Source organism: Heptranchias perlo, chromosome 31, assembly GCF_035084215.1.
Source record: "Heptranchias perlo isolate sHepPer1 chromosome 31, sHepPer1.hap1, whole genome shotgun sequence".
Lineage (NCBI taxonomy): Eukaryota > Metazoa > Chordata > Chondrichthyes > Hexanchiformes > Hexanchidae > Heptranchias > Heptranchias perlo.
Window position 1 is genome coordinate 28327511 of NC_090355.1, and position 15298 is coordinate 28342808.

The 15298-nt window shown below is 39.3% G+C and overlaps 1 protein-coding gene across 2 annotated transcripts in view; it reads left to right on the forward strand.

Moving 5' to 3' along the window:
• Positions 1-15298, forward strand: part of gpr107 (G protein-coupled receptor 107) — a 98605-nt gene that overhangs the window by 45811 nt on the left and 37496 nt on the right. For both annotated transcript variants that reach the window (XR_010958143.1, XM_067969838.1), the window contains exons 15-17: positions 2324-2373; positions 5195-5278; positions 9002-9123. Coding sequence is in view for 1 of the 2 variants with exons in the window: in XM_067969838.1 (XP_067825939.1) it covers positions 2324-2373; positions 5195-5278; positions 9002-9123 (256 nt within the window). In the remaining variant the exon portion in view is untranslated. The remainder of the gene's footprint in view (positions 1-2323; positions 2374-5194; positions 5279-9001; positions 9124-15298) is intronic.

A 15298-nucleotide genomic window follows, 5' to 3' on the forward strand; every position in this document is an offset into this window, starting at 1 on the left:
ATCCGAGTTTAATTTGCTGAATCTGGGTGAATGGCTAATCTGGTCTGATGTTACTTTGTGATTTATTTTGCAGGAAACTACAGCTCAATTTTATTTGCATGGCAAGAAAAATAAGAGCTTGACCGTTTGCATTTTATAGCATTTGAGCAAGTTGGTGACATACAGTATTTGGATCACATAGTGCACAATGCCTGAAGCTGTTGCTTTTGATGCTGATGCACTGCAGTAGGAAAACGTATTCCAAGTGTACGACCAGTCAGGGGGTTAAATCTTGCTTTTCTCAAATCAGAACAAGACCATTCCTTTGTTTTTTGCTTTTGAGAGAAACATTCTAAAACAGAAATTGGATACCAGCCCAAACTTGCCAGATGAAATGAACCAGTTAGATTGTTTTTTTTCACCTTCCCTTCGGATGGACTACATTAAACCTAGCCGAGCAAACCAACGGGAAGAATATTGAAAATTAAGAATTTCCTTCTGGTTTTGTGCATTCCTCGATTAGAATCGGCAGTATTTGAAACTCATCAGCTCTCAATTTCTGCAATTTGGAAGAATGCAAATAGGATGTTATGGATTTAGGCCCATATTATCTTATACAGTTTATAGGATGCATAGGAAACGTCACTCTTGAGTGCAAATGATGTATTAAGTTCAAACCATAGAGAATTCTGGATTCAGGTGTTGAACAAAATTTTAAGTATTTCGTTATCACAGCCTTGATATCCGGTACCTACTCATATTAGATTTAAGACCTTCGGTTTGCAACGGATAATGGCAAACTGTGACATCTGTACTTCTACCACAAATATTTCATTGGACTGCTGCTAGACAAAGGGAATTGGATATGTACTTGAAAAGGAGAATTTTGCAGGCCTATGTGGAAAGAGCAGGAAAGTGGGATGAATAGCTCATTCGATGAGCCGGCACACAGACGATAGTTTTCTGCTTCTTGTTCTTCTCTTGCTGTCCACACTCATCTCCTGAAGCTGACGGTGCCAATGGAGTTGTACACAGCATGCACTAACAAGCTGCTGTACTTAGTTCATGCGTGAGTCTAAATAGTGAGCATCAAGGGGAGTGTGTAGTTGGAACTCTCACTCGGTATACAAATCAGCATTGGCTGAAGAGCAGGTTTGCTGTCTGCCCATGAACTGGGGTATCGAGGGGTAGTGCCACAGAGTAGGATTTGGGGTTTTTAAAAAAAAAGAGGGGATAGCTGCACAAATGCTGATCTGATCATGTATGTGAATACATAAACCATTGACTTCTAATTGAAATCACCTTTAGAACATTTCACACTGAAAAGAGACTCTGAAGATCTCAGTAGCATATTATTTCTTGGTGGTACTGAATGTAAGTTATATTTCAGTACAGAAATTTCCTGATGACTTTCATGTGGCAGGTCCCAAACGAACAACATTGTGCAGCCATTGATATCTAATGCTGGAACGTTCTGTTTAAAAGTCTTTTATCTGTGGTGCACAGCAGCCCAGGGAATAGCTCAGCATGGATCTTCAGCCACAAACAATGTGAAGAGGCTAAGCACCTGCTGACTTGTAACCTACCATCCTGTCAAACAGCCACAACCAAGGTTTGCCAGCTGCATAACACAGATCCTCAGAAACACCAGCTGACAGGCCAATTTTTTCCTTTTTTCTTCTGAATCCCCATAGATGACTGGAGATACGTTATGTAGTTTACATGAGCTCCAGTCATCAGACAAACAGAGCTGCCCAAGCATGTTTGCAGTGCTTCAACCTTTACAGCCTTAGAGTTTGCATTGGTTAGGTTTCACCCGTACTAGCGTAGATTTGGTTAGAGGTTGCGTTATTTTAAGTGTTTGATAGTTGCAGTTAGTACAATGATCAGTGCTCCTCTGAACTTTCCACTCTCATTCCCCTAAGCTCCACAGACTATTCCTCCTCCTTGCATTATCACCTATGTTGACATGAAGACTCATCACACCATCTCCTACTCTAACATATTCTTTTCCACAACTTCATAAACTGTAGAACTCCTCACCACCTTCATTCTTTCTTCTTGCTACAATCCTCGGGCTTTTAAGAGCCAAGATTTTTTGGTTTCTTTTCTCCTGCTGTATTCAACCTTGGTGGCATCTTGCGCTATGGGTCTTAAACACTTTCTTAAAAAGAGAGGCAGAAAGGTGACCAGCAAGGCAAGTCATCTATTTGGATGGATTGACATGAACAAAATGTAGTAGGACATTTCTTCCTTAAGTTGCTGGGACTGGTGTTGTGTTTTGCTGTTCAGCTGGACGCCTGTTAGGATCCGATTAATTTTTTTTCTCTTTGTCTTCTTACAGCTGCAATTAACTTGGCGAAACTGAAGCTCTTCAGACATTATTATGTCATGGTAAGTTTTCAGTTCACCCTCCTCCTGATATGGTTGAAGGGAAGCAATGATGCCAAAATAAGCCTTTAGATGTAAAGCACTGACACAATGTGCCCTAGAGCGATAGATTTCAGAATTAGACCCAACTGTTCAGATCTATCCAAACATCTGTGTTCAGCAATTTCTTTCTCTAAATGCGCAGCTGTTTTAGCACAGGCATATGCTGGTATCGCAAGGCAGTTGGATCCCCATGGAACATGCTTGCTGGCTAGCACTGAATTTTATGGTATTTGGGTTTATTGTAGCATCTTGTGGGCTGTTTTATTTTTGAATCTGTTGCTGGTGTAACAGCTTGTCATTGCTCTTGTTTTAATGTAAGTTCAGCAGAGACTGGTTCAAAAATGAATTGTTTTGAAATCTGCTTTAATTAAAATGCTGTAAAGCTCAGTGCTGGCTGACATAACCTTTGGAGGATGAATGTAAGCACACTTTTCCCATGCACTGAAGCCTACCCATAAGTGTAGATATCTGCATCCTTGCTATATGTATGTCTCCACCTGTTCAATATGTTTCTGAAGGTAGAGGATTGGCATGAGTGCTTAACAGGATTTTAGGAATCGTGACCTTTTAACTTGCGTTACACAACAGTTTTAGGAAGACTTCCAAGGTACAGGAGGAAATTCAAATGATCCAGCTCCACTGAAAATGAAAAAAGCTTTCTTATCTGAGAATATTGCTCTGATGAAGCTCCAGCATTGTACGTTAATTTAAAAAAAATACACCAGGATACGGCCCAAGAGTAGTGTTATCATTGAGTATTTGTCTTAAAAAGTTGCACCAATTTTCTGCCCTCCTGTCCTGAAGGTGTGGCGTTATAATGGGAGTCCATGGGGGCTGCAGCCCACCAATACCTCATTCGAGTGACCATTCTTAATGGATGAGCCTCAACAGTGAATGTCGGCAGCATATTCAACCATGAGCGGCATCTTAATTGTTTTCTCACTGATGACCACCCATGTGCTCTTTCCAGTTGGGGGCTACTGGATAGTAATCAGGAGCAGGAATCCTAGCTGATTTTACTTTTCCTTAGCCCACAGATACAGAAGCCAATTCTAACAGCCCAGTTGCTTCCCCAACTGAGATCAGCTAATCCAACACAGACCAAGAATTTGAACTTGAGGGAATTTTGTGTGGATGTTTTAGTACCACACCATGCAGTGCATTTCCACAGTCAGGCACCTATAAATATATTTTTACAAGTTTTTAAAAAATGAATATTAAACTTAACACTTGACCAGGTTAACCAGTCTGTTTCGTTTCTGTGTCCAGGTGCAAAATTATGGTATTTCATTGGTCCCCACTGAATTAAGCTGTGTTTTGCGTAGTGATTTTTGAAGAGGACTGCAGTGTACTTCTATGTAACTACAATACTTGCTGACAAACTCTGTCCGTGCTTTTGCTGTCAGTTGTGACACTGCTGAAATAGTTTTAGAATATTGAGAAGTTGAGCTGTGAAAGAGCATTGGGTTTGTCAATTCCAGTCACTATTTTAGTTATAAGCAGAGTTACTGTGTTCTCCTTTTATTTGTGCGGCTGCATGTAGGCCCTGAATGGAGACCAGGTGCTCCCTCGGCAACAAAGAAGCATTGCCAGCCTGTGCCAGTGCACCCCCTTCCAGCTGCTTTCAGAGTAGCATAGATAGGAACCTTGGAGATGCATCTGTTACAGACAGTGCACAGCACAGGATGATCAGAAAAGGGAGATGCATATCTTTTGAAAGGATAAGCTTTACTTATAACAATACACAAAGGAAACTGGGACTCTATTCATGGGAACAAAGATGTTTAAGAGAAGAGCTAATAGAGGTATTTAAAATTGATGAGCTTTCATAAGATTGAAAATTATTTCAACTGATTGGTGAATTGATAGGTAACTAGAGGGCATTCATTTAAGATCAGCACCAAAAGAACGAAGGAGCAGGTCAGGAGAATTTTTTTTCTGCAAAGATTTGTTTGGACATTCAAAATCCTACTAGAAACATAAAGGAAACAGAATGCTGAATAACTTATAAAAGGGAAGTGGATAAAAATTTCAAAAAGACAAATTTAAAAGTTATGAAGAAATGTAGGGGAGTGGGACTAAGTGGAAAATTGATAAGCTTTCATAAGATTAAAAAGGGAAAAACTATTTCAAATGGTTGGTGAATTGATAGGTAACTAGAGGGCATTCATTTAAGATCAGCACCAAAAGAACGAATGAACAGGTCAGGAAATAGCTGGATAATTCTTCGAGAGAGCCAGTACAAGTGTGATGGGCTGTAAAATTCTATGATTCTGTGATATCCTCAGTGTAAAAATTGTTCTCCTATTCCATTTAGCTAGAACATTTGAAAACTTTTTGCATGATGATCCCACCATTCTCAAATTCTTGATTCTTCAAAATTTTCCTTTCATGATAAAATTGGGGACAAGAAAAACAATGAGCAATAATTTTCTGTAGAAACGACAAGTTTGTCATCTGCCTGGTTTGCTCCATACTGGGCAATGCACTCGACAGATGTAACCCTAGCACCTAATTAAACTTTTCATTCTCTGAATTAAGATCATGCACGTTGATCTTTATCATTAGTTCATTGTTTATAAATTATTAGTTTCAGGGAATCCCTTGACACAATCCTCTGCTAGTCCTGTGGTACCTCATTTTATCACTAATGATGCCACTAATTAGATTAAGTGCTAAATTGTACTAAAGTACGGAACATGGGTTGAAATATATATTCAGCTCGGTTGTAGCTGTTGTATTGCTTTTCTACAATACTAATTTTGTTTCTTTTTTGTTTCAGATTGTGTGTTACATTTATTTTACACGGATCATAGCAATCCTGATCAAAATCATTGTGCCCTTCCAGTGGAAATGGCTTTATCAGGTAAACACACACACTGTCCTGACTCTCACCAAAAACAAAGAAGTTAGTTAATCGGTTGTTTCAAGGCCTGTCTCATTATATTTTGTATTGTGATGCAAGAGTAGAATGAATTAGTTACTGGGAAACTGGCTATTGCAGTTCACGTTCAATCAATCAAGAGAAAATGGACTCGTTTTACAATGCTGTATGGGATTTTCATGTTGTAAACCTAAGAAACATGGTTATAAACCACTGTGCAATAAAATTGGTTGGCATCAACCTCCTCTGGGACCACTTTGGTCTTTATAGAGTGGTCAACTCCTTCACCTGGCAATTCAGAGTTTGAACAATTTATTGGAAATAATATGTGCCCACAGAAGACAGCCATAAAAAAAATGTTTTAAATGTTACTCCAGATTTTGATTTTTTTTTTCATAGTGTGAGAGGCTGTCTTGTACAAAAGAGATGTTTTAGGAAGTCTGCATTAAGGGTGTGGAGATGTAACCATCCTCTCCTGTGCTATGAAGTGGTGGAATGTAGGCCCAATGCACCCCATCGCTAAAAGGAATGAGGGAAAGGGAGCCGGTGTTCCCCTCAACAGTTGCATTCACCAAGCAGCATTGGTGGAGGCCTGGGAGCTAGTGTTTTAGCTGCCGTCAATGCATGGAACAAGGGACAGCGGAAGGAAAATAGTAATTTTAAACCATCAAACAAAAAGCCACCCTGTCATTAGTTTTTATAAAACTGAAATTCCCAGTGTTTGCTGGAATGTAATTTTCCACCTGATTGAATGTTATTTGTTTCTATATGTTCAGTAATTATCTAACTTAAAGCACCCCACCCCATCTTTAACAGTATTTCCCTTTCCCCTTTTTTAAACATTGAAAAGTGTTGGTGGAGACATGACTACATCTTACGAAAGACTGGAGGAGAAGATCTCTCAATGTATATTCATTTTAAAAAGACAACCCCATATGTAATTTTAAAACCATTATATTTACAAGTTTTATTTAATTAGGACTGAGGTTACACGCACAAAGGTTTTGTACCTTTGTCCAGCATCAGTCCGTGTTGCTCTACTGAATCGAAAGAGAAGGGGCAAGGAGGTGAAGACGTACCATGTTTTGTTGCTTTATCACAGACATGGAAGGGCATTTGGCTCATCTTAGTTTATCCACCCAGAAAGAACCTAAAGTGCAGACATTGAAACATCCAATTGTTTCTTAAATGATTCCAAGGTTTGCACCTCCATTAGTCTGACCGGGAGTCCTTTTCATATATTGAGCACTCTGTGAAGCAGAACATTCCTGATAGCAATGTTAAATTGGTCTTTTACTAGTTTGAACCTGTATTTTCTTGCCATACTCTCACAATTTAGTTTAAAATAATTATCCAGATTTATCTTTTCCATACTGTTTACTATCTTATGTAACTCAACAAGATCACTTTTCAGGACTTCCTTTCAAGCATGAAAAGCCCAAGTTTTTTTTCTTAACTCGGACCCTTGAGGCAAGGGATCAGCCTCACAGCTCTTTGCACTGCCTCCATGCTTGAATGACTCCCCCGTGTTTTGACTAAACTCAACACAGTATTCAAGGTGTCTGACCAGAACATTGTAAAGTTTGATTGTGACTTCCTTGATTGTTTTGGTGATATCGTTCAACATTCTGTTGGCTTTGTTGATTGCTGCTGTACAATGGTTGGACATGTTGAGTTTGCTGAGACTTCTAGATCTCTTTCAACTTCATCTTTGGCTATTTTGACATTGTTCATGGAGTACATGTGTTGCCCATTTTTTCCATCCTATATGAGTACTTACACTTATCTGCATTCAATTTCATCTGCCAGTATTCTGTCTACTTACATCCTTTGTCAACTTATTCTGTAATTTCTGGGCTGCCTTTTCTGATACCACTGTCCCTTCTAATTTGGTATCATTTGAAAATTTGACCAATTTGCATTTGAGTTTCTGAATCCAAATTGCCGATCAAGATTAGAAACAGTAGTGGTCCCAACACCAATCCCAGGGACATGCTTCTCAGATCTCCCCTTTCCCCTGACATCATTCCTCTAATCTGTTGTTTTCTATGCTTTAGCCAGTTTCTTAACCATTCCCAAGTTTTATCATAGTTATATGGTTGAAGATGTCCCAGTGGGCAGGGCATGTACCTTGTTAATCTTTTTAAAAATAAAAACATTTTAGACAGCTCCTCCAGTGGGTCAGTGGTAAAGTGTAACTGAGCCATACAGACCATAATGTGTATCTACCTGTTGCGTAATCCCATCACTTACTGTTTTTACTCCAGAAGGTTCCAGTTTTTATTCTGTTTCTGTTGCATTCAAAAAGGATAGAGGAGATACAATTGTCATCAGTGTTCCTGAGCTAGAGGGAGGAAAATTCAGCCAGGATTCCCACTCCTGTTTTCTATCCAATGGACTCCTCTGAAAGGTTGCTATGTGGGGTGTTGGGTGAGGGGAGCATCAGGGTCAGCTGTGATGCCCACGCGCCAGTACTCATTGCTTCAGCTCACGTACGAAGAATGGTCCCTAAGTGAATTGCTGAAGGGTGCTCGGGGAAATCCAGAGTGAATCCCTTCAGGAAAGAAAAAAGGGAGAAAATTGGCAAAAAAAATTACAGCATAAAATAAAAATGATACAATAATGCATGCTATCTTTTAAAGACTGTTATATGAGATTATTATGAGTATTTGTTTAATAACTCAACCATTGAAACTTGAATGTATTTCTGTTATAATAGGGAAAATGTATTTTGGTAATTAAACTTATTTTATGTCCATATGCAAATTAGGTTAATTTAGACGTGCTGTCCTTAAATGATTACTTTCTGCGTTACCCAATCTTGCAGGATGTACTTGTTTTGCTAAAAGCAATATATTCCTGAATTATGTTAAATTTAATTTGCTTATGTTGATTAGGTCAGTTACAAAATGAACTTTCCCTTATAACTCTGATATCTCTGACATGAACAAAGCCTCATACCATGGTTTGCTAGGTTGTTGGGTCTCTGCGCCATCCATTGTTACACCTCCTGCAGAAAGAGAGTGTGAGTCATGGTTGTTCTGTGAATCCCCAATACATGCCTCTGCTAATGTTCTACTGTGGCACTGTGCCACTCTTCCAGCTGTCCCAATTCTCTTAAGCAAAGAACGTCTCCTTGTTTGGCCCTGTTTTTTGAGGTGAGGGAAAGCTTTCTTCTGCAATTATTTTGTTCTATCCCCTAATCGGAGATTGGTTTCCCTGCCCCTCACACTACCTTTAGCGAAGAGGTTGGGTAACCTGGCCCCAGGCCTCTGCTGAAGACACTGTGAAGCAGGCAGCTCAAAGATACACAAGAGTATCACAAAATTCATTATTAAACTTGAATAAAAAATTTTAACAAACGGAAGGATGGGTTGGCAACCATGAAGCTGTGGAAAGGAGAGGGAACAAAATTGGGGGAGAGGAAAAGGTTTAAGGGAAGTTGCAGACCAATGATCCTTAAGATGAATCATCTCATAAAAGGGAAATGGCCTCTTGTAACAGAGTTTTTTAATTGTTATGGGACTTAAGTGTTCGTTAAAATTTGGATTTTAGGAGAGTACATTTACACCTTGTATAAATTCTCCTTTTTATGATTTTAAAACTTAAAAGAAAAATTAAGATTTATTCGATGAGCATCCCTGTATTCAGTACACAAACTTGAATGAAGGCGTTGTTTTCTGATGAACGTTCTCTTAATTTCAGTTCCTAGACGAACTCGCTACACTTGTTTTCTTCTGCTTGACGGGCTACAAGTTCCGACCAGCTTCAGACAATCCCTACCTTCAACTGCCTCTGAATGAGGAGGACGTAGAGATGGACGAAGTGTAAGCACTTTCGGCTTAAAGCTTTATCTTCAACTGAAACAGTCCCAGTGATAGTTAATGTAACTTTGTGCTCAGTGATTGCGACAGAGGGTCACATTCTAATTTTGATGTCCACATTATCCTAGATAATTACCTCAGCAATAAGGGGGAAGCAAGAATGAATGCGGCAAAATTCTTTTTACTTTCAATGGACGGAAGGGTCCAATGATCACAAACTATAGTCTGATCAATGTAAAAAGGACTTGGCTAGGCCACTGGACCACTGAAATCAGATGCTAAGATACTGAAAGTTCTTACCTGCAGCACCAGCTTCTCAAGAATTGATCTGAAGCTGAAGTTGACACTGAGATAATTACAACAAATGTGAAGTGCTGTATCTCAGATTGGTCCCATGGAGTTTGCTTTCTTTTCTTTTTAAAAAGAGGCATCATCAGCATGCTGGGAGGGGAAGTGTTGCAAGCCAGGTTTTTCACATCAAATGCAAGCAATGACTTCAAGTGAATTCTGTTGTGTGCTTTCAGAACTGGAGATGGGGAGAGGGGAATAGCAGTGTGCAGAGGATTATTTGGGGATAAATGGTTTTCATTCTAAGCCTCTTCTCCCAGAATGTTGGATTCACTGGGTTGGGTTATTCTTGGAACTGCAGGTTCAGGAGCTTCCGGAAATCTATCCGCATCATGTTGTGTTATGTGACTGGTTGCTCTGTTGTGATGTGCAGTGAACCACTGCGTTATTATTAGGTACTGATTTCCACCTCTTAGATTACATCTTGAAACTGTTGCTTATTGTCTCTGTTCATTAGGTGTGGTGCAGGCATCATGAATTATATTAGCCTCTGGGGATCCTGTGTCATACAAAATGAAGTGTCATTTTACAAGTTAATGCCAAATTCCTCTTTCTTTCTGAGGAATGCCAATGGTGGGTGGTCTGCCAGCAGGAAAGGGCAACCTCTGGGAGAAGCAGGATAGCCCAAGGGCCAAAAATTAAAATTTCAAGAATAATTTCAAAATATATAGCTGAAGAGGAGGCCACAGGGAGATGGCATGGGACAGCAGAGGGGTGAAAATGTAAAAGTTGAATTTAGTAAAGACATTATTAAAAAAAAAAGCTGAAAGGAGCGATAGTCCAAACTGTGAAAAATGTTTAAATGGATATTTTAAAAGCAAATCTATAAGAAGACGCAGGCAAAATCCTGTACAATCGTACCTATTGTGTGTGACAGCCGTCATGGGTGAATCTGAGAGCCAGGATGTGACACCCTTAACATTGAAAATTCTTGTCACAATGCCATTTACAGACATAACAAGTAATATAGTGAATTTTCCCGTAGGAGCATGATTGACACAAGACGTTTTGGATGAAACTTGCACCCCACAAACCTAATCTAATATATAATAGATGCCCTCTGGAACTATTGGCCTCACTTTCTGTGTTCATCTTACTCAAACCATTTAATATTTATACGCACTTTTTTCACCAGACTTTGGTGCTTGAAATTCTGTATCTTTTCCTCCTAGCTCATCCCTTTACACTTGAGCTCATTCATATTGCTTTTGTTTGTACCCTCTTCAATGCATGTGTATCACTTGTTGACCACAGTTGTGTGTAGCATGCCAAGTTTGGTCTGACCAGTGCATTATAAAGCCTCGGCATAACCCCTTTTTACTTATACTGCACTGTTCTGGCTATGTTGAATTGCTGTGCCACTTTGTGTCAACATTTGATCCTACTGCTCCTTGGTTGCTTCCTAAAGTCTCCCTGTTCTGTGCATTGTAAACCTATGTTACTCATTTTTTACCAAGAAGAATTTAGCAGTATTGAATTTATTTCATCATTTACCCAATTTCACAACTGATTTAAATCCTTCCACAAATCGTTAACTGCATCTTCCATCCCTTTTGCTCTTTCCATTTTAGTGCTGTGTCTGCCAATTTGTCTAGCTAACAATTGATTTCTACATCCATGTCATTAATGTAAATTAGAAATAACAGGGGTACGGACACTTGCCCCACCATGCTTCATCCAACAGCTTCTCCCTGTCTGCTGCTACACCTCTCTCTCAAATATACTGCAGTTTCTTATCCAGTCTCACATTCTACCCTCGATTCTCATGGTTTTACTTATATCAGAAAAGTCCCACATGAGACTTCTATGTCCAAATGAACTATAAAATAGGGAGTTCTACTTTTACTTGAAACCTGAAAGAAGTTGATGAGATTTGTCAAGCAGGATCTTCCCCTTCTAAGTTCATGCAAGCTGATTTTTATTAAGCTATTGCTGTACAGGTACTCCTCCAGTCTATGCCCTAGAACAGTTTTCATTAGTTTATCTGTTATTCATGTTGGGCTATTGGCCCTGTGGTAGCCTGGGTCAGGTTTTTTCCTCCTTTTAAATATATTTAGTATGTTTGGTAGCCTCCAATCCTGTGAAACCTCACCATTTGCAGGTTTTCTTTTATCTTGATTTTCACTGCAACTCTGATTCCTTTGTTGAGTTTAAATGGAAACGCAAATAATATTGTGCTTGTTTTCCCTGAAAGAAAACGTCTTCTCTCAGTAAATGGGCCCAAGGCAGAAGATGTTGTTTGCTGAATGAGTTTTCAGTGCTAAAAGTTTGAAAAAAATTCAACAATTTGACTGCGTCCTTAAGGGCAGTGGACATTCTAGTGTATTACTTCCAAATTTAATGGGCACATATAAAAAGCCAGTTAACAGTGCATAAAGATGAGTGCATAAATCTGATTAATCACGTGTTTCTGTTTATGAATAAGCAGGTAGAGCTCTCTCCACTAACAAGGCAGCTTGTTGATAATTCTATACTGTTCAAATTTCAAAACATAAAAATACCTCCGTTAACACGTCAGCAGCAGCTTTTAATCTCTCCTTGCTTCATTCCACAAGAAATAGTTGTGATGACATTGCTGATTGTGGTGAACTGTCAAGTTTGGGGGTGTTGGGGGGGAGGGGAGAGAAGCATTGCTCAGAGTGCAATGAGTTAATTGTGCAGTTTAATTATACACTGCCTTTATAATGTGTAAGTAGGACATAGAAATTGCCTTGACATGATTTTCTCTGGGGTGCAAGCTCCACACGCCTTCATATGTTAATTTTAATGAAATAATTTAGTTAGTATAATTGTCTCTCTTATTGAGCAAAGCAGAAATGTCGAGCATTCGTCTGAGTTGCAGTTGTTTGCTGAAGTGTGAATCGTCTTCGATCTACCTGTTGTGCAAATCTTTATTTTGTAGATGGTTTTGGGTTCATGCTGTTATATTCCATGATTAAAAACAGAAAATGCTGGAAAAACACAGCAGGCCCAACAGGATCTGAAAGAGATACGGCAGGTTAATGTTATGGTTGGAGATCCTTTATCTTCTGGTTTTAGTTTGGAAAAGCAGCATTTGCAGTTTTTCTGGTTACCCAGTATTTTTCCTTTTTTGTGAGTACACAGTTTTTTCTCCGGTCTCCTAAGCTGTGCATCAGCTGGTTGGATCTGGGACACAGAGGGCAGACAGTCTGCTGCCAGGGATGTGCCGATGCTGCTGTGAGCTCATCACTCGGTTGTATTTGATCTAACCTGGGATCTGACAAGGCTGCATGGCCCACTTACTTACTAGATAATGTTGCTGAGCTATTATCTCCTTGGGGATGTACATACCAGTGGTTTTATGGCTTATGCTTTTCCATTACTTCAGAAACTTAAGAAAGTGATTAGAAATTGCTTGAGTACCATCTGGGATTATCGTATCTGGACCAGTCGTGTGGAAACCGATAGCCAGCGGTTTTCTAGACTCGCCAGTCCTGGAAAAACTAGTGGGACAATATCTGGGGCAGCCACAGGTTTTAAACAGCCAATATAAGGTCTTCAAGTAATTGAACACACTGTTTTAATCTGTTGAGGTAACTTGGAGTCAGCCTGTGAGGAGATAAAACAAAAACTACTAATACTGGAAATCTGAAATATAAAAAAGAAAATGCAGGAAATTCACCACAGCTGATCAGCATCTGAGGGAAAGATGGATTAATGTTTCAAGTGTAACCCATCATCAGAATTGGCACTTGAAACTATCTCTTGGATTCTGACTGACTTGCTATGTGTTGCTGACTTTTTTTCTCCTTGTTGCTGACTTTTTTTTGTTTTCCACAATAGTAACAAGTGTAATTGTGTCTCATTATCTGTACTTTGTACGATGAGTTGTTAATATATTCATCCACAGATTATAAAACAATACTCAATAGAGTTGCAGGTGTCTGATATTGCCGTCTGCTTGTCTTGAGGGTGTCTTGTTCACTCCCTGTAGGTGTTTTTCTATTTTAACGAGCTTAGTTACAAATCTAAACCTGCACGTGACATTATTTGGCTTCATTGAAGTGAGCGATTCTTTGAACAGACCTTAACTCATGAAGAAAAACATCCTTTTTTATTTTCTGCTGATACATATTTGAAAAGAAATGTAATTGATTCAATTTATAACTTTTATTTTAGCTGTCGAGAGTAAAAACTTTTTTTATCCAATTGAATATTTTGAGATTTGGTTCCAGGTAAATTGTTCACTACAGTGAAAGATTCAAACCCCAGGGGGTGCAAGTTAAAAATTACACTTTGAGGAGTAAAAAAAAGGAACTTTTCTCTTCCCAAGGGTGGAAAACTTAGGAATAAGTTGCTCAGTTAAGCCACAGAAGGAGACAGTATAAATGAGCTCAAAAAAGCAACTAAATGCATTTCTGGAGGGAAAAGTGATTGAGGGATAGGCTGAGTAGGTGGGTCCATGGGGTTAAGAGCTATCAAAAGATGGGTGTAATAGCCTGTTCTTCAAAATTCTTATTTTCTAGGTGTGTTCCCCCTCCCCGGGTCTCCCTATGTTCTGGGTGTTTCTGATTGAAATCTGAATTGAATACTAAGTAGAGCTGAATTTGGAACAATTTCATGCTGTGAGCCCATGCCTATTAGGAACTAGATTGAGACTGCTTTACCTCGTTATATATAGGACCATTAAAGCCAGCAGACAGGAGATGTTCATCGCATCAGCCTGGACTGGAATTGAACGCAGATCAAAGACCACCATCGAATCCAGCCCCAGTTGTTATAAAGTGATCACACTGAGGGGCTTGTTCTGCAGAGAAAAAATAGAATTTTAATGCTAGTGAGGCAGCTGACAATTACACTCCCATAAACAATTATTTTAATGACAGTTGCGGAGGTGTTGATTAATTGTTTATAATCCAATTAAACCACTGCAAATCTGAATCAAGCATAATGCAATTAATTGATTTGACATTCAGCCAGTCCGTTTCAGCATCCCATCATGTACAAGTGTGACTTGGCAGTTCAAATACTGCCCTGCCACAGGTGAGATTGCTGACCTAATTTCCAGAACCAAACGTTGAAATGGTTTTGTATTTTTTAATTCATTGTCTCGGCATCTTGCACATGTATTAACTGGACGTGAAAAGAAGTAACCTAAATGAGTCTCGGCACGTTTAAAATGATATTGAGACATCACTGTTCAAGATATTGAAGCAGTAAATAGAGGTTCAGTCACAGAGTGTTAGAGGAAAGACTGGACCCATTTTACTGCGATGGAGTCTTGCCAGGTACACGCCAGTAATGGTAGAGTTTGGTGCTTGCAATCGTCCACTCAGTGAGATATGTGTTTGTGCTGTCATTTTGTGGATGGTACCCAGTGGAAGCTGGGGCCTGTTATCAAAGAAATGTTCCTTTGGCTGGAGTTCACTTTTAGAGGGGAATTGGCTAAGGCCTGAGAGAAGGTCAGTTGACCGTTGATATCGACCAAGATAAAACAATTGAGGGGAAACGGGTCAAAAATATAAGAAAAGAAAAAGGTGGTGTTTTCAGATCAGATTGTTGTCTGTGTTCATTCTGTGAACACAGACAACAATGTTATAGTTTGAATGTTATAGGGTTGTCAGGTGAAGAAAATTTGGGGGAGGTTGTTGAGAAAATGTAGGATGTGTTGGTCGCACATGGTGCCTCCAGTAGCAACAGTGCAACATGGGTTGAGACTAACTGTTTTCATTCCTGTGTGAAATTTGCACTGGGAAATGTGAGAATAACATTTAGTGAATGTGGAGCTCAAATGAAGAATGTGGAACATAATGCCAGTAATCATAATGGAACTGCCAGAAATGATAACTTACTAACAATAATGGAGTGA